Below are 20,251 nucleotides of genomic sequence, written 5' to 3' on the forward strand. Positions count from 1 at the left end.
GCGGAAGACAATTTAAGTTTTTATGGGGAACCTTTTCTGAACCTTGCCTTGGTGTGGGTGCAATGGATCATCACAGGACTCATGAGGTACCAGCTTTCAAGCCAAGACATTTGGTTTTCAAAGGAGGCAAGGTGGAATATGCTGGTGATTGTGATGTCGTAGGAACCGTGCAGAATTTATTACCTGTATCATTCATTACATAGAGTGGTGGTTTTCCTTTTTTGACTCCAGTACATTTGGGATCAACTCATTCTAGAATTTCCAGATATGAAAGCTCCTTTTTAAAAAGCATGATAAACAGTCTCTTAATAAGAATTTGGGGTAGGAAGAACTCTGACCTCCCCACGCGGGAGAAGGCTGCATCATTGTAAATCCCCGTGTCTACGGACCACGTGGCATTGTCATTTATGCAGTGAGGAGTCGAGAGGGTCTGTGCTTAGCACTCGAATATTGGACATGATTCAAATATGCGTCAAGTGTGTCTGGAGGCTTTATTCATACCTATTTTCTTTTAGTCAGCAATGCTTCATAATGCCTTGGTTTCGTGAATTAATTTTAATGGAATTAAACTTGAACAGCTCAAAATTATATAATTAATTTCATTCAGCTTCAATTAAAGTTACTAATTGAATCAAGCCTACTAGCATGACACCTGGCGGCAGTCAGCTACGTAACAGTATGAGTATGTGCAACTGCTGATGAGCCAGTTCACGAGCACCAGCGATACTGCAGACAGCCTTTCCTACTGATAATCTCGGGGTTGACTACAGCAGTAAAGAATTCTGGAGTTCTTTAAGAAAGTTAAGATTTTAATTGAAAGTAACACATCTCGTGAAGATTACATTTTCCCTATGATACTGCTGAGCAAATGTTACGTAAATCTAGAACACACTGGTCTAACATGCTTCTAATTTATATTTTACTGATGTTGGAATATGGTTCTGCAGTCTAAAAATGTTTGGCACTGAAGACCCATTTTTTTGTAGCAATCTTAACCTCTGGTTTTAGTCCTGAGTTTATATTCATCAGTTTTTCACGTATTGAAATATGTTTTGCAGCAGAATTGTTAATTTGTTGTGAAATCTCTATGATACATGAGAATTTTTTTTTTGCATGTGCATAATTTTTTTCCTTGTACTGGAAATGTTAAAAAGACAGGCTAACAACTCCTGTGTGAGTCTCGTTTGTGTCTTGGCCTTTATGGCTTGGCCTCATGCTTCCTAATGGCACATACTTTTTAAATAGATTCTCTCTTGTGATGAGCTCGGTGACTGGGAATGCTTCAACAGTGGACGTTGAAGAGGATGCCTAGTGTGTGTCCAGCGCACAGGCTCCAGGGATTGACCTGACAGGGGCATCAAGGGAATGGAGAGAAGACACGGGCACACAGAACAGCCGGGAATCTGCGGCACTGGGCTCTCTGATGGAGAAGCCACAGTACCCTGGAAGCGCATGTTTACTATAGATAGTTGAGCATGGTACAGCTGAATCGTGGAGGTTTTATGGATACAGGCGAATCAAGGTGGCTGATTTAGCCAATCTAACCAGAAGCAGCTTTATAGGAGGGCTGTTTTTCAGGTTGTAAAGGGGGAGGATATGACACATATTTCTGCAGACACTATGAACATTTACTCTTGGGACAGAGGAAGGCTTGGAAGACTCTCTGAGTCTCATCCCGTGTGGAATGTGCCAATTCCTTGTGAGGCTGAGGCTTTGGTTCTTGACATGGCTGGCTCAGGTCCCCGCAATACACATTTACTCAGGACTTCATTCGTTTCCTGCCGACTAGCTATACCTTTCTTTCTGGTTTGCACATTCAGATACTCAGTATTGACCTCATCACCTAGACTATGAACTGCGTGAAGGCTGGGTAATGTGTTATCTATCAAGGTACAATCATCACCCAGTGAAATGAATAAACATTTGCATACACCATATGTATTCTATGTACGTAATGAATAAGTTATTCTCTGATTCTTCCAGATTTTTACCATTAGGTCCAGATTACAAATTTGGTCATTACCAACCCTTTCTGTTTATCTGTGCAAGCCTTACTTAGTTTCTCACATCTGTCACCATTTTTATTATAGCATCCAGTTCAACTCTTTTTTTCTTTTTGTTTTGGTTTGGTTTTTTGTTTTTATTTGTTTTTGTTTTTTGAGACAGGGTTTCTCTGTATAACAGTTCTGGCTGTCCTGGAACTAGCTCTTGTAGACCAAGCTGGCCTCGAACTCACAGAGATCTGCCTGCCTCTGCCTCCTGATTGCTGGGATTAGAGGTGTGCGCCACTATTGCCCAGCTCATCCAGTTAAACTCTCATCAGCGTCTATTTGAACTTTGCTAAGTCTCCATTTCAGAGCCTGTATTAGTTCCTTTTCTGTTGTTATGATTAAACACCCCAACAAAGATATCTTAGGGAGAAAAGGTTTATTTCGGAGAAATACAGTTCCACGTGGCATGGCAGAAACAGGAAGCTGCCTAGTTACATTTTGTCTGCACTTCAGGGGAATGGTAGGTGGGGCATGCTGTGAAGCCTCAAGTTACCAATTTCCTCCATCGAGGCTCGACCGCATAACCCTTCATAACATTTCCAGAACCTTTTCAAGTAGTTCCATCTGCTCCCATCTTCACGCATGTGACCCTATAAGGGCAGTAAACATTCAAATGCAACAGTCTTGGTCTCTGTCTCTGCCTTCCCCCTTTGTCCTCCTTCTCTTCTTCTTCATCCTGTTCTTATCCCCCTCCTCAGATATTAAGCGGATATTTAAAGGGCTTAGGAACAGTGGATCACCCCGAGGATGGCTTCTTATCTCTCAAATGAAATAGAATTATTCATTGGGGCCTGGGAATCTGCTTTTTCAGAACTGTTCTCCAGCCAATGAGGATTGAGAAACACAGATGTACCTCCTTACTTCTCTCCTGAATATGTAGCTTTGCTTAGGTGTTTCACAAAGCTTCAGTGTTTACTTTGATTTGCTCATCTTGTTTTTTCTTTAAGTCTAGATTTCCCATGTTGGCATTCAAATATCCACATTATGTCTTCATGAGAATTTTATAGTGTTGCCTCCTGTCCCTCTGAAAGCACTTCATAGCCTGGATCTGGGACCTTTGTCCAAGCGTCTGCTTTTGGAGTTTTCCCATGCTGTTCTTCCACCTTTCTCCCATGTGACTTTTGAAGTTCTTCTAATCTTTTAGCAACCATCCAATGTGCTCCTTTCACTAAAGTGTCTTTCTTGATCTTTGAATCCTGATGAGGGTTTTTTCCCCCTTTCTTTTGAGTGCCTTTGGTGCTCAGGACCTTTCATAGCGTATAACCTACCTTGTGTTATAGGTTGTGTGTTGTTTGACTTATGCTCCCAACAAGACATTCCATTTCCTTACATGTTATCTTTCCACCTAAGAACTCATAATCCCTCACATCAACCTCTCATCCTTAATGCTTCCATCTCCGAGAATGCATCGTGCACTCTTTGACTTTTCCTCCAGTTTCTACAGAGAGAACTCTGAACTGGTTTCCTGTATCCTGACTGCCCAGTCACTCCTCATTGAGCTGTGGTTTGGCTTTCATCTCCCTCAACCATTTGTAGTCTCTTCTTCTTTGATGCTTTTTCTGTCTCACCTGCCCCCTATCTGGATGGACTCATTCACCCTCGTCCTTGATGTAACCTTTCTACATTTCTCTATGATGACAGATCACTTGCCATGCTAAAATTTAATGACAGATCACTTGCCATGCTAAAATTTATTTACCACAATCTTGATAGCTTTTATTTTATTGTGAACCTCTTTCTTTAATGATGAAAAGATAGTAAGTATTCAACAAATGTTATTGAGCCAATAACATATGCAACAGTCAATAATGATATAATTCTATTACCTTAAGCTATGACCGATTTGGAAGCAGTAGGAAAAATGTAAGCCATATTTGGTGGTGCATACCTGTGATTCCAGCAATTGGGAGGTAGTGATAGGACCATTCAAAGTCCTCATCAACTACATCATGAGTTCCAGGCCTTAGTTCTATGAGATTCTGTCTCAAATGTACAAACAAACAAACAAAAACCAAAAACTAAAAGCAAAAAAAAATATGACCACATATATATATATATATATATATATATATAGCATTCATCAAATGACAATAAATGTTTAATCTCTTTTTCAGAGAAATGCAATGAAGACAATACTGAGAAGGGTATGAATCAAGCTAGCAGTAGTCACTGCAAGTATGGACTGATGCAGGACCAGTCCGTCTGGGGAAATCCTGCAGATGGGGAACTCGTCAGAAGTAAGTATTTTTTAAGAGAAAATTTGAGTGATTCAGGGGTACAAAGATGATATACTTTCAGTTACCTTCCCAAGTAATTTTACTACACTTCTATAAATCTGAAAGTGTTTTTGTTGGTGCTAAAATATCAGAGCTAAAACTAGGATGTAAATACTCCATAAACTCCCATACTTTCTTTAGAATAGAAGAACTGACCTATAAATGTTAAACTCCACTGTTAGATTTAGTCCAAGTTAGCTCTTTCTTCAGTGTGGACTCAGTCAAAATCAGGTATCTTTCAGTAACATGTTGGACCATGACACTAAGAAAACAAAATTAGATCTAAAGGACAATGCTCTTGTGGTCTCTGTTCGTTTGACAAGTGCTGCCAAACCTGTTTTGTATTGCTATTTGTATCTTTTTGATGCCCTCCCAGGTTCTTTCATAGAGCATTTATAAAGCATTGGTGTATTTATTTACTCTGAGACTGTCCTGAAATGCTGGGATCTTCTGGGTGGTGCTCAGAATGTGACTTTTACATGAGGTTTTGCCTTAGATCTTCTGGAACTTATGTGCAGTCCCTGAGTCCCCCTAGACTGTTCAAACTAAACTTGCTATGAAAAGGATTTAGCAAACGAGTGAGCATGAGGGGACACAGCTGAAAAAGCAAGCAGGAAATCTTTTGAATTCTTGTTCATGGTTCATTGCATCTCGTGATTAGTATGATAGAGTGGACAGAGAACACATTCCTCAGATTCACGTGCTGTACTATCTAATTTAAATTCAATATACCTAGACAATTCATAATATAGATTCTTTCTTTTACATATTTTCTTCAAAATTTTTGACTTTCGTTTCTTCTCTAGAATGCTCAATGTCCAGCCCTCACGAAATACTAAAAAAAGATCAACATGACAGAAAATTAATAATAATAGTAAAAATTTTGTTGAAGGACATTTATAGGTTTCTGTTTTTTTTTTTTTTAAAAAAAAAAACTCTTGAATAGGAAGGAAGGAAATGACACTCAGAAACTAATGACAAACAAGATTTATATAGCCATTTCCAAAAATTCAAACAGTCACTATTTCAAGTAAACATTTATCCTTCAACATATAGTGACCATTTTTTATTGAAATCCCCGACTTTTTAAACGTGAAACAGAATGTCTGGTGGGATGCTGTCATATTTTGCCTGAGATTTCCTAGCAACTGGACTTTGTTCTAAGGTACATAGGAGAGAATTCAAACTCGACTTACTGAGGATGTGGTTAGTCCACTTTTTCTTTCTCTTTGTGTAGAAACAGAATTGTAAGTGTTCCATTTAATTGCTTGATTTCTCTAATCTTCTTTCCCAGAGCCCACACAGGAAAAGGTAAATAAGATCACTAAAGACAAAACCCGAAATAACAGTGGTGCATAAGGATTTGGAGAATTGGATTAAGGTGTCAAATTTGTTTGCAACTTGGTAGAGCTCATTTTAGACCCAGAATTCATGCTGTTAAAAAAGGCAGAATTTAAAGTGAAGTACTCTTTCCATTGTCTCTGCTGGTGAAGTCGACATACTGCAGGAAATAGTTTCCTTACTGAGATAATGATGTGGTGTGTGCCATGGGACACGGGAGCATCTAGGAACAAATGTTTAGGTTGCTAATAATGTTCACACAAAGAATGTAGAGATCCGGAGATCTGTCACCTCTTATGAGAATGCTGCTGGGGCCTTTGGCTGATAAATAGATCTATGTGATAATAATAGCCATAGCCTGCGATGCCACTGGAAACCCAAGCTGGCAAGCATTTCCAAATACTTGGGGGTGAACATCTGACCCAGGATGAGGATTAACTTTCCAAAACCTCTTATTTCTGCTACTCTCCGAGTCACACTTTTCTAGTCGAAGTCTGTCTAATAAGCATTTAAAGGATGTATAATAAGCATTTAAAGTGGAATAACGTATAGCATTTTAAACACGACTCCCTTTAAACACAACAGCATCAAGAAGTTTGCTTTGGTGGCAGCATCAGCTGGTCCACGCTGATTTTGAACTCCATGTAGCTGTCTGTCTGCCTTCCCTTCTTGGCCTTCCACGGCAGAGTGGCAGGGTCCTCAGCCATTTCTGCCTGTTTCAAAGTCTGCTTCCCACATTAGGTGAGGAGGGCGTTTTCTTCTTGCTTTTCTTTTCAGCACATTTTGGCGGCTCAGCAAGTCTTTTGTAATAACAATAGGCCTTGGAAAGGGAGACTGTGGCTCAGAACTCCGTGGGGCTGGAAGGGAGCAGCTGTGGTGAGTCAGCTCTGGCTCGTTCCTGTTCCAGGAGTCCTGTGTGGCTCCCTGAGCACCGCAGAACAGGACAGCTGGCTCCCACAGAACTGGTGTGAGACGCCTCACTACGGTGCTAGGGTGGCTGGATGAAGAGGTCATGAGGAAAAAAAAAATTGGGCGGCTGGGGTGTGGGAACGGTTTCAAACCACAACCCACTCGTTTTTCCAATCTTCCATGGGCTACCTCAGCTGCAGAAGTCAAAAGTGCAGAGAGTGGCTGTTGCATCTGAATTCTCTTTATCTGTTCTTGAGGGTGGTTCCTGAGGGCTGATGGCTCACGCGTTGTCTCCATTGCCCAGGATGTCAGCCGCCTTTCTTATTGGCTATTTAAGGCATAATTTATAATGGAGTGTTATCTGGAAATGTGAAGAGGGCTGTTTTTACTTTTCTTTGCTGAGAATGAAACTTAGCCCAGGAAAATCAAGGGAGTGGCTGCTTTGGAAATTGCCTTCTAATTAGAGGGTGTATTCTCAGGCTTCATAAATGAGATCCCAGCTGAGAACCGTTTCTAGATTATTCTATGAACTTTAACCTTGACTTTTGTGGACCGCCAGCTTGTGGCTCACACAGAGTTGGTTCCTGTGTCACCTGGAGTTTGAGCTTTTCTGTTTTCTTTGGTGCTTCTAGAAGATACCGGGTAGATGGTAGGTGTGGTCTTGTGATTTGAAGGCTTGTAATTCAAATCTGTTGCCCCTGAGTAGCTAACTTATTAGAGAAAATCTTTTCTGGAAGTAATAAATAAAAGAGAAGAAATCCATACGGAATGAAGCATTGCGAATAAATAGGCCACACGGAGTCTAGTCTAGTGAGGGAATGTGCCTTGTGAATCTCTTTTTTATGAAATTCAAATGAAAAAAAAAGACAGTTCTAGCCACTTAAGCTTGTTAAAAAAATCCTTAAATTAGCAAAGAATTAAAAGCATAATTGTGGTTTTTCTGAGGATATTTTATAATTGGAAAGTTTCTATTTTATTTCATTTTTTAAAAAGGAGAACCTTTACCATGCTTAAAAAGCATTTATATTCTGAGAAAATATTTTGGTTTATAATTCAATTTCTGGGATTTATTTTAAATTTCAGACTTTATGAAAACTTCTTTTTCTGAGAGCATGGGCTGGGAATCCAGGTTCCCTCTCCCTCCCTCCCCCCCCCCCCAGAAGAGCGTGTTTGCTGTGGAGTGTAATTAGAAACTATGCCTTTTCATAGCGCTTTTTTTCTAATAATCACCATTTTTTATGACTTCATGAAATATACATTGCAGTGAAGTGACATGCCAGTTAATATTAATTTTTTTCTTCAATCTGTAGCACCACAAATCCATAACAGGTATTGAGCAACACTGTATGTTTTAATTATACTAAAAAAAGGAATGCTCTTGGGATGATTTCTAAGGTAGGAAGGAGTGTGTATGTGTGTAGACATGTAGATGTCCGTGTGTGCATGTGTATATTTGTGCATATATGTGTATATGAACTTATATGTGAATACATGTATATTCATGTGTTCCTTTACTGACAGGCACTCGGTGTGTGTAAGTAATGTTTTGATTCAATTTGGGTCAAATTCTACTATCCTAGTTATTTCCTATAAAGAGCTTACATTTTTCTTTGTTCCTCTGTACAAAGTGCCTGAGGTCTCTATTGCAGATTTTTCTAGGTCTTTCTGAGCATCCCTGTTACTTAACTTTATCCATGGACACTGCTCTGTACACACAGGCCTCTAATTCTAAATGTCATTACTTAAGTCCAGAAATTTTCCTCAGCTTCCCTTCTGAAATAAATTTCCCATTAAACTGTTTGGTTCAGCTAATTCTCTCCTTTGTGATTTTGCAGAATTCCCAGGATCTGAAGCAAAGTTAGAATGCTCTACTTAAATGGTAATCCCCGTTCTCTTTAACCCATTTATTCATTTTGAAGAGTTTTTAGCTCTCATAATAGTAAGCACTTAATTGGCAGGAGAATGCGGGCCACTCTCTTAATTCACACTCCCCCGCCCTGGAGAGCTCGAGCAACAGCTCCTCGCCCTTCCACTCACCTCCTACTTGAAGCCTTCCTCTTGGCACCATCCGAATCTCCTCTCTATATCAACAAGCTGTGCTGTGAGGACCTCTGTTATTTCTTTTCTGAGCCTGTGCCAGCTTCGAGCTGATCACCCCGAATGAACACCATTCCATCACTCGAGGGGATTCTGCCTGTGTGTAAAACACCGACCGAAAGGCAGGTACTTGGGTGCACTGTCAAATACTCAGAGCACTCCTTATTTCCATGGTAAAGAGGGAACATGAAGAGGTTTTGATTTAAGTGTTTTCCACAGCTCTCTTGCTTGAATGCACATTTCAGCAACTATTATTTGGCTTTCTTTAGAGTTCAGTTTACATGAAACTAAAAATTATGCCCCATTAACGTAGCACCTAGCAAGGACTCGTGGATGTAGCTTTTTAAAAAGGTCTGTTGATACTCATGGGAAACCCGCCCTTTCCTAAAAGGAAACAGAGGAGGAGTGGTTTGGGGGTGTGGGGACAGAGAGGGGATGGGGGATGAACTTGGAGAGGAGGGAGGGGACACTGTTGCTGGGATGTGTATTAATTTAATTTATTAAAGAAACAAACAAATAAATAAATCATGCTTCTTAATATCCCCAGACATTGCCTAACACTTTATACTCCTTCATGTATTTGAGAAGTACTGGTCTTAAGTCCTTATGACTTTTGAGTTGCTCCCTGTCCCTTCCCCCCTCTACTCAGCTCTCAGCAGGCAAATTCTTTGTTATCCTCTCTGCTGACTAAGTGTTTACACCCATCAGCACAGCTGCTTTTCTTATTGTCCTGGAGCAAAACATTTAATCATCATCTTTTGCAAAATCAAGGGAGAGGTTAGGTTTCCGGGTGGGGTGGGTGATTGCCCTTCATTTGTTGATGTTCTACTGTGGTTACCCCTTCTGTTAACAGTGGTCTTCTGTCTAGTTTGCTACTCTAGAGCAAAGCTGAAGTTTCCTGACACAATTCACTTTCCTGGTAGGCTGTTCCATTCTCAACCTGGGTTCTTCCCCTGAACTGAAGGGAAATATTTCCAACCTTTTTTTTGTTGAACAGCTTAATATTACATATGAGGAGGTCAGTAGAAATGAACTGGAGGGACAGGGTCCTGATTATATGGCTGAAACTGGTGCTGAGTAGGTTATGTCACATCTGTAAACTCGAGTTTCTCCTCTTCCCAATGGAACTGCTGATACTGGGAACCTCATTGTGTTATTTTGAGGATGACTTCAGAGAAAATGTGTTCCATTGCAGGGTTAATACCTAGGTAAGTGAGGAACTGATGGTGTGAGTTTATCAGTGTGAGTTAGTATTATCTTTAAGTTGAGCTATGAATTTTTAGATATTTTTTCCTGTTCATCATGATTCTATTTAACTAAATGCTTGGAAGCACCAAGATACAGAGACAAAGTTTTCTGAGACCTGTGGTATCCATGGCTACAGTTGGTTTCATTCAGTTGCTTATGAATTTTAATGTGTTATATAACAGCAAGATGTTTATAAGCCATTACACAAAGCATAAAAAAAGATTGCATTGCACTTACGTGATGTGGAATGTCCTCTGTATGCTGCGAATATGTGTTGCCTTTCTTGGTTGATGAGTAAAGCAACTTTGGCCTATGGCAGGGCAGAATATATCTAGGCAAGAAATCCAAGCAGAAAGACAAGGAGAAAGAAGGCAGGATCAGGGAGACGCCAGCAGTTATTGTGGAAGCAAGGTGTGTGGTAGCAAGTCATGAGACTAGTAGTAAAATTTAGACTATTGAAAGTGGGTTAATTTAGTTAATTTAGTTGTAAGTGCTAGTTAATAATAAGCCTAAGCTAACAGGTCAAACAGTTTAATTAATATTAAGCCTCTGAGTGATTCTTTAAAAACGGCTGTGGGAACTGGAGGATGGGCGAGAAATCCCTGTACTGGAACCCGGAAGGACAGAAAATGTCTCTAGTTATACTTATGGAATAGATGTTTGTATAAATGCCTCTTTATCTTTCCCCAAAACATGTTTGTTTTTCTTTTTTCTAGATCAGTGGTTCTCAACCCTTGAGTCAAACCCTTTGGGGACTCAAGCCTTTTATAGGAATTGCACCTTAGATATCCTGGATATCAGATATTTACATTATGGTTCATAAGAGTGGCAAAATTGCAATTATGAAGTTGCAACAAAATAATTTTATGGTTGGGGTCACCACAATGTGAAGAACTATATTAAAGGGTCACAGAATTAGGGAGGTTGAAAATCCCTGTTTTAGAAAATTCTAGTCTAAGAACTCAAGGTTGTTTCTATGAAGATGTCTGGCTATAAAGTTCCTTCTGTTATGAAAAATACAACTCATGTTGTCATCGCTCTTCTACTGATACATTTGCTCTAATTTATTTATATATGTTCCTTATCATGTAGTAGGGCATTTGGCTATTATCCACATCATATTTTAGGGGGTGGGGATGGGGAGAGTTTATTTGATTTGCAGTTTAAGGTTACAGTAGAAACCTTTTGGTTAAATCCAGTGGTATGGTCATTTTTTTTTCTGCCAATAACCCAACATACATTTTATTAAGAAATATAAAATTCTTTATTTTCCTTAAAAATTAAAATTCTACTAACTGCTCTAGTTTGGCAGATTCAACACACTTTTGTCAGCCAGATGTTTTCAAGTTCTTACTGATATCACAAAAGTCTTTGATCCTCCCTGACCCGTGAAGAGGTTGAACTGGAGTGTAGGTAAGGGATAAGGACTCACCAAGGGCACTAGATTTAGTTCCTTCTCATTTGTAAACTTTTCTAGCCTCAAAGAAGAACCAAGGCCTGGGAATTATCATAGAGATCATTTCAAAAATGTTAACCTCTGAAGAAATAAATAACATTTAATTATCAAGACTGCAGATGCTGTGGTCTAGATAATTTTAGTTCTCCAACCTCAAACTTCCTGGATCTGAACATTCTGAGAATTTGTACAGAAATTATTTACTTTTTTTATGTGGGGGGTAGATTGTGTTTTATATTAGACTTCCACGATTAGGAATTAAAATAAAGCTTAAAAAACTGGGCAAATGATGAATTATGACTGAGTGTTTAGTTTCCTACTGGATTATATTGGGGATTAAGTCATGATCAATGTAGGTATGGCTTCTGCATGTGAAATTTGTGATCTTATGGGAGAGGCAGACATTTTTCTCCCGAGATGATTGCTTGCATTAGCAGTGCCTCAGGGAACAGTGCAGGGCTACTGTTTGTTCACACGGGACAAATCCAAGTTCTCACATGGGAGAGGGCATCAGAGAGAGCTTTCCAGAGGAAGTTGTATGTGTGATTCTACCAAAAAGCTTCAAGGATCTCTCTTTTTCTCATTCTCCCTCCCACATTCTTGCCGTGTGTGTGTGTGTGTGTGTGTGTGTGTGTGTGTGTGTGTGTGCGCGTGTGTGTGGATTACAAACCCAAAGCATAGCACATCTTTGGACCTAGAAATAAGAGAGGGAATGGTTGAATGGAGTTGAGGTTTTGCCCAAAGTAGGATATAAAGTCTTGATTTAGAGAGAGATGAGAGGAAAGGAATTTAAGTGAAGGCTGATGATGGAGTTGTGACCTGATCAGGTTTATGCTTTTTTAATATGGATTTATTTTTGAATGATTGTTTTTTTAATACTTTGGAAAATAAGTGGAAATGAGAAGGAGTAAAGTCAATAACAGACTTATGATAGGACTGTTGTGCTAATCAAGACAAGAAAGAAAGGTGTTTGGTCTAGATTATGTGGGCTAAGATTGCAGGAAGGAAGAAGGAGGAAGTCCATTTCTCTCAATCTCCCCTCCCATCTCCCACTAGGGTTTCACTTTAGGCAAGATTGGTTTGGAACTCACTATGTAAACCCAGGCTAGCTTCAAGCTCACAGCAACTCTCCTGCCTCAGTTTCTTGAGTTCTGAGATTCCAGATGTGAACCACTTGTCATTATTGTGTGAGGTGCAATCTGCCAGATGGACGGGATGAAACAAGGGCCAGGAATGCCGCCAAGGGTTTAGATTTGATCAAAAGTCAGCTGTTATACAAGGACAGTGAGACAAAACATTTAAGAGGCAGACATTCCTCCTGAGATGAAAGCTTGCATTAACAATACCCCAGGGAAATGTCCCATTTCTTTCAACTAGTCCTCAGGAGTCAGGAGCAAATCATTGCTTCACAGTTCTCCACTAAAAGCTGAAGTCTTCTATCAACAGGGTTTACAAAATGAGGAGCTGTGGGTGTAGGGGAAAGAAGACATGAAGAGGCTTACAACTAAAAGAACAAAGGGTAATATTCCAGAAGTGTTTCTCCTCCTTAAGAATCAGGAGAGAACCAGCTGTCGTTGATGGATAGGAAGTGTGGGAGGATAAGGATGGATATAATGGAAAATATGGGCTTAAGGTGTTTAGATGGAACCATCTTAGGTGAGATCAGAGCCTGAATGTGGCCATGATGATAAACAACAGAAATGGTTCATGTCAAACATAGAGGAATAGCTTCAATCAAAGCTTTGGAGGCTTTTTGCAAGATTGCCATGCTACCTAGCAGGGAAGCAGAGATATTTGTGTTCCTGTCAACACACCCAGTAAGGGGCAAAGCTGGGGCTTTAGCTGCCTGCCTTCAACATGGGTTCCATGTTGAAGCTTCCTGCAGTAGTGTACATACTCAATAGATTGTATCTGGTGCTTGTGGCTTTGTGTTTGCATCTGTCTGTGTGTAGATAGTAGCTTGAAATCCCCAAATTACAGCCTCTGAAACTGTGGGAAATGATACAGATCATTTCGAGCTAATGGTCTTTATTATCATAAGACTCTAAGGAGGTTTTTTTTTATATACTATAGTAAATACACAATTGGAATGGAAATATATGTGTATATATATATATACACACATACATACATATATATCATGAGTATTACCTTTATGATAGAGATATTTATATTTACCTGTATCTGTATCTATAACATTACATATATATTTCCTTGCTAGAAGATATATGGTCATCCATTTAGAGTCCTTATTACAAGATATATGATCACCCATTTAGAGTCATTTCCCTGGAGGGCCTGTGAAATTGAGTGGAGACATATAGGCGAAGAGAGTATCCTCTAAATATTCTGTGTGCTCTAGTCTGCATTTCTGATCAGCTCCTTAAGCTTATCGTAATACATAAAACACAACACAATAATATTTTTAAAAGAACGTTTTCCCACATAGTAAAAGTGTTAGAGTAAGGACCAGCTTCCCGAGACATCAGAGAACCCAGTCAAACACGTGTAGGCCAGTGTAAAGTCAGTAAGTAGACTAGGAAATTTAAATACTTTCAGGGTCTGAAAAGGGCAGGAACCCTCACAGAATGTGGGGGCTGATGGGGTGTGGCTTATTCGTATGAAAAGACAGTTGCTAATGCAAGAAAGCAGAGGCAGAGCACTAAACCCAGTGCTGGGCCATTTTAAGAACTGGCCTTTCTGCCTCTATCCTCAGAGGTCACAGGTCAGTAAAGCTGGGGGCAGATGGAGCGGTTGCCATGAAGAAGCCCGGATCTACCGTCGCTAAGCATGAAAAACATCTGCATCCCAACTTTATAATACGTTTCTCATTGAGTTCTTGCAATTCAGGGATAAGGAGTTTTTCTGGGCTTAGACAAATCTGTCATTCCCTTAGTCGCTATACTAAGTAGCGGCTCTGGCTGAGGGAGCAGGAACTAGGACTATCTCTGCACAGCCATGCTGCTCCACTGGCAGCAGCTGCAGCCTAGAGGAGGGTGAGACTTGCAGCTCAGTCCATGGCCCGGAACAGATGGCGAGGTTGTACGGAATGAGAGAGGTTGTGGAAGCCTCTTTTCATCCCTTTCAGAAGCTCTGCTCCCTTTTCGACACAGCAGAGGAAAGAATCAATGCTGTTCTTGTCCCGTTTCTTTCAACTAGTCCTCAGGAGTCAGGAGCAAATCATTGCTTCACAGTTCTCCACTAAAAGCCGAAGTCTTCCCAAGTTTCTTGGGTTCAGCAGCAAGATGCACAAAACCCAGGGGGAACCGCCTTTAAAGCACTCGAGTGGCGCTATTAGAGGGCGAAAATTACATTAAGTGAAACAGAGACGGGAGCGGATACAGAAATGTGTTCCGCTTTGGAGCATTATTTAATTAAATACATTTGCCATGGCTCTTGAGAACTTGTGAGAACTTGGCCTGGAAAATTTAAGAAATAGAGATTCTCACCATCTCAAATTGTCATGAATAATTGATTCATGCCAGGGTAACCAGCAAGTACCCATTCAGCTCATCTCTGGATGCTGCCTGCCATTTTTTGTCCCCGGTTCCACTTAGTGTCGACCCACCATTGCAGGTTGTCCCTCTCTTCAGTCCTCTGACCCTACAAAGCTGCTGTTATGATCATGGAGAGTGACAAGAACAATAGCACATACAGCTTCTTAAAGGATTCTGAATACAAAAATTCATTATTGGCACCAAAGTTAAGTCAATTGTCCTATATATTCAAGTTTTCAGTACTTGAGCTAAGTGAAAACGGCTATTGTTTGTTCTATCTCTTCTAAAGATTTATAATTTTTACTTACATTCATACAACTGACATTTTAAATAACATGGTTAATTTTAAATGCTTTAAATTTCAAGACTTATGACCCAATGAAATAAAAAATATATATTGTTAAAATATATCCTTTTTAAAGGTGAGTTGTATTTTTCTCTAAATTCTGAATTTGTTTAAAGTTATTAAAAACTGGTTGAATAGAATCTTATTGCTTGAATGATTTTTAAATGTGATATTGACCGTGTATCTAGATCCTGGACAGTTAATGTGAGAGATTTTCCAGGTAACAGTAGAAGCCAGAAGACTGAAGCTTAGCGAGTCAGAGTGTGCTGTGACCGTGACTCTTTCTTTACTCAGCATGCGTACTGCTGGCTGAACGTGTAGGTTACGTGTGAACTCTTGATTAGCATCTCAACTTCTGTGCTGTGACTCCCCAGGATTTGACCATCCTGGGGCTTCTTTCACTGTCACTGAAATGACACAGTCATTTCTGTGAGCCTTTTACTTCCCTTCTGCAATCTTACAAATGTGGACATAGCTTGGTATTTCCTAGCACCAAAATCTGTGCCAACCAACATTGGGAAATCAGAAATCCACTCTCTTGTTTCTTCCAGAACGTGGCCTTAGAAGTAAATATGTCTCATCTGTTATGTGTTCCTGTCCCTCATTGTTCCTCTTCTCTTCTGCGATTTTCCCTGATTTGTTCCCACGCCCACAAGGAACTTGGAATATCTCATATCTCATGATGCCCATGCCCATAAATTCCACAGCCCTGTGCCACAACTGCCAGACTCACACTGACACCACAGCAGCCACCATTTTTCCGTCTTCTCAGTAGACTTCCAGGTCTGTGATGACAGTGGGCAATATTCTACAATGGAATAATTGGTTCTTGTAAAAATATGTTCTCGATTTCAATCGATACACACCTGCTTCTCAGTTCCCAGTTCCATCTTTGCTCTAGTCCAGTCCCTTTCTTTTGTGACATTTACTGTCCTTTTTATATAATTTTTTAAAAAAGAAAACAAACTATCTTTTTTCATTTTACATACCAACCAAGTTCCCACTCCTTCCCCTCCTCTTATTTCTTCCACTTATCCTCACCCCCCCTCATCCACTCCTCAGAGAGGGTAAGGAACATTGCTTTGGGAAAGGTCCAAGGCCCTCTCTACGATATCTAGGCTGAGTAAAGTATCCATTCAAAGAGAATAGGTTCCCATAAGCCAGTACAAGCAGTAGGGATAAATCCTGGTGCCACTGCCAGTGGTCCCACAGTCTGCCCCAGCCATGTAACTACTGTCAAGCACATTCAGAGGGACTAGTTTGGTCCTATGCTTGTTCCTTCCCAGTCCAACTGGTGTTAGTGAGTTCTCATTAGCTCAGAGAGACTGTTTCAATGTGTCCCCATCATGGTCTTGATCTCTTTGCTCATATTCTCACTCCTCTCACTCTTCAACCGGACTTTGGGAGCTTAGTTCAGTGCTCAGCTGTGGGTCTCTGCCTCTGCTTCCATCAGTCTATGGTAACATATAAAATATACATCAGTTGGACTATAGGGCAGGGCCAGTTTGGGCACCCTCCCCTCTATTGCTTAGGGTCTTGGTTGGGGTCCCCCTTGTGGATTCCTGGGAATTTCTCTAGAGCCAGGTTTCTTGCTAGTCCCATAATGACTCTGTCAATCAAAATATTTCCTTTCTCTCATCTCTGTCCTTCATCTTCACTATTCCGTTCCCTCAAGTTCTCTTTACCCCTCTCCTTATCTCCTCATCTTCCCCTTCTACCCTGTCTTCTCCCCTCACCCCTATGTTCCCATTTTATTAGGCGATCTTGTCTAGAAGAGAAAATGGAAAGTAGTCTTCAATGCATGGGTAGAGGCTACCACTTCCTAAATATAAACCTAGTAGCACAGACACTGAAAGCAACAATAAATAAATGGGACCTCCTTTGTAAACTGAGAAGCTTCTGTAAAGCAAAGGACACAGTCAATAAGACAAAGTGCAGGATACTGAATGGGAAAAGATCTTCACCAACCCCATATCAGACAAAGGACTGGTCTCCAAAATTTATAAAGAACTCAGGAAATTAGACATCACAATTCCAAATAACCCAATTAAAAATGGGGTACAGAACTAACCAGAATTCTTCTCAACAGAAGAATCTCAAATGGCTGAAAGACACGTAAGCAAATGTTCAACATCCTTAGCCATCAGGGAAAATGCAAATCAAAACACCTGTCAGAATGGCTAAAATCAAAAAGACCAATGATAACCTATGCTGGAGAGGATGTGGAGTAACGAGAACACTCATCCATTCCTGGTGGAAATGCAAACTTGTACAACTACTTTGGAAATCAGTATGGTGATTTCTCAGAAAATTGGGAATCAACCTACCTCAGGATCCAGCAATACCACTCTTGGGCTTATACCCAAAAGATGCTCAGTCATACTACAAAGACATTTGTTCAGCCAAGTTTGTAGCAGCATTATTTGTAAAAGCCACATCCTGGGAGCAACTTAGAGGCTCCTCAACCGAAGAATGGATAAAGAAAATGTGGCACATTTACACATTAATGTACTACTCACTCAGTGGGACAAAACAATGACATCTTGAATTTTGCTTGCAAATGAATGGAATTAAAAAGCACCATCCTGAGTGATGTAACCCAGATCCAGAAAGATGAATATGGTATGTATTAACTCATAAATGGATACTAGCTATAAACAAAGGATTTTGAGCCTATAGTTCATGATCCTAGAGAAACTAAGTAACAAAGTGAACCCTAAGAGAAACATGTATAGATCCACCTGGAAAGTGGAAGTAGACATTTACCATTCTTTTTTTAAAAAATATTTATTTACTTATTATGTATACAATACTCTGTCTGTGTGTATGTCTGCAGGCCAGAGAGGACACCAGACCTCATTACAGATGATTGTGAGCCACCATGTGGTTGCCGGGAATTGAACTCAGGACCTTTGGAAGAGCAGGCAATGCTCTTAACCACTGAGCCATCTCTCCAGCCCCGACATTTACCATTCTTAAAGGACTCAGATTATAATGTTCATCACCGAGATACTTCAGGTTTAGCTAAACACCAGCAACTGGGATTCAACCCCATATCTGGACCGTATGGCCGATGGCTTAACCCACTTTGGTCTTTGTCCTACAAGGGTTAAGTAGTGACTACTCAAGGTTTTTCTGTGGTTGATGGTCATTTTCCAGTAGACTAATTTCCTCCCTTATCCTTTCTGTAGTAGCTGATGGGACCCAAATCCTGAAGGACATTTCCTCCCTCTTTGCCCCTTGTTCTGCTGCCTTCCTAGACAGTGAGCCTGCCTTTCCCTTCTGTCGGGTGCCTGCGAGTGCCTTAGCTGGCGTGGGGTCTTACTTCCCAATCGTTTTCCCAAAGCCCGTTCTGAAGCCTTCCCAGATAGCTCATCCTGCTTCACTCAGTGCTCTTTCCTCTTTCAGCCATTGCCACAGTTTGTGACTTGGATCAAACCCATGCCTACTGGCCCCTAGCTCTAAGTCATGGGAAATGTCACAATTCCACAACCACAGGAAACATTGGGGGAATGGTTCTGGGTGATTGAATCTGGGACTAAAATCAGTCCTGCTTTTGCTATCACCACTTTCTTTTGTAAATGTGTGATGGCCTCTTCCTCCTTCGGGGCTGGGCTTCCTTTGTGTTTCTTCCCTGTGTTCAGGCAGGCAGCAAGGGCATCAGGATAGGGCTTCTCTGCCTCTCTCTGGAAAAGCTCACTGGTTTTGAGGTTGCAGTTCACTTGTGTGTGCCCCTCTTATCCACGGGTGGACCAGCGATTCTTACAGCATAGCTGTCATCTCCCTGAACTGTGCTGGACAGGACATGGCCACGCTGAGTTTGTTTCGTCACTTCTGTGTTTGTCGCTGAATAAAGGAAAGTTTTTCCTTGCTGTCAGAGAGAAGGGTGGGGAAGGGAGCGTGCGGTATCCAGGGTCCTCTTGAGCTCACATTTGAATCGCCAGCATAGGAAGGCAGTTTGACTAAAGTGTGTATTTTAGTCTTCTTCCTTAGTTGAAAGTTCCTGCTGCTTTACCATCATTACCCAGGAATCTGTAGCTTGCCTTTGTGTTGAGCTGGAGGAAAAAGTTGGATAGCTACGTTATACGATACACTGTCCATATTTCATCTCTTATTCTAATAAATTCAAGAAAATTTCTGGGTTTTAATATAAACTTGACATCTTAGGAAGGAAACTGCTTTGGTTTTTGGAACTTAGAGCTTGGGCTCATTGTAGGCGAGAGATAAGAACCTTGGCATGTGCCATTCTTTTTCTTAAATGGCTTTCCATTTTCAGTGAGAAGAAGTCTCGAAGACTGAAGCTGGATTCATAGGTGGGCAGGGACAAGATTCTGTGGTCACATCTTTCTGTGGGGAGCAGTGGCTCCCACTCTTAGCATTAGCTGAACAGACAGCTTTCTAGGTCCCGCCCAAACCAATTAACTTGGAATCATGTGGGAGTGGAACTTAGGCATCCACGAGGCCCCAGGATAATTCTCCCTTGCAGAGAAACCAGGAAGGTTTGTGCTGGAACATACTGCCCCATCTGAGCATTAGTTATCAGCTTGATCATTTGCCTTTCAAAAAAGAGAGAGAAAAGAAAAGAAAAAGCAGGTTTCTTGTGATTGCTAAAACCACTAAAACCCCATCGGCATCGGTGTGGCTGTTGGGTAGAGTTGGTACCGGCTTTTTTTCCCCCACAGTCCTTTGGGGGAGTTGTTTTCTTGAACATTCTTCAGATGTTTCTTACTTTTAGTTTCACTCGGCATGGCTCATCAGTCCTGTCGTATTGAGAAGGAGCTGTTTCGTTTGCACAGGTAGTCTTGTTAAATGGCGCAAAGAAAAGACTCTGGAGTCTTTTAGACGTAGCTTAAGGAATTATTTGATTGTCTTGGTATCCTTGATACATTAAATAAAAATCAAAGTTTACCTTACATGTGAGTGAGATTTTGATGATGAAAATCATTTTGTCTAATTTTCTGAAGAATTACGCACACCTGCCTCTTTCATCCTCCTTTGATTCTGTGTCTTGAATTGGACTAAGTGTTCTC

General features: G+C 40.7%; 1 protein-coding gene across 1 annotated transcript in view; it reads left to right on the forward strand.

The window, feature by feature from the left end:
- Positions 1-20,251, forward strand: part of Mdfic (MyoD family inhibitor domain containing) — an 81,656-nt gene that overhangs the window by 14,449 nt on the left and 46,956 nt on the right. The window contains exon 3 of the mRNA XM_038320867.2: positions 4,166-4,288. Within this exon, the coding sequence (XP_038176795.1) occupies positions 4,166-4,288 (123 nt within the window). The remainder of the gene's footprint in view (positions 1-4,165; positions 4,289-20,251) is intronic.

The sequence above is a fragment of the Arvicola amphibius genome, chromosome 2 (assembly GCF_903992535.2).
Source record: "Arvicola amphibius chromosome 2, mArvAmp1.2, whole genome shotgun sequence".
Classification (NCBI taxonomy): domain Eukaryota; kingdom Metazoa; phylum Chordata; class Mammalia; order Rodentia; family Cricetidae; genus Arvicola; species Arvicola amphibius.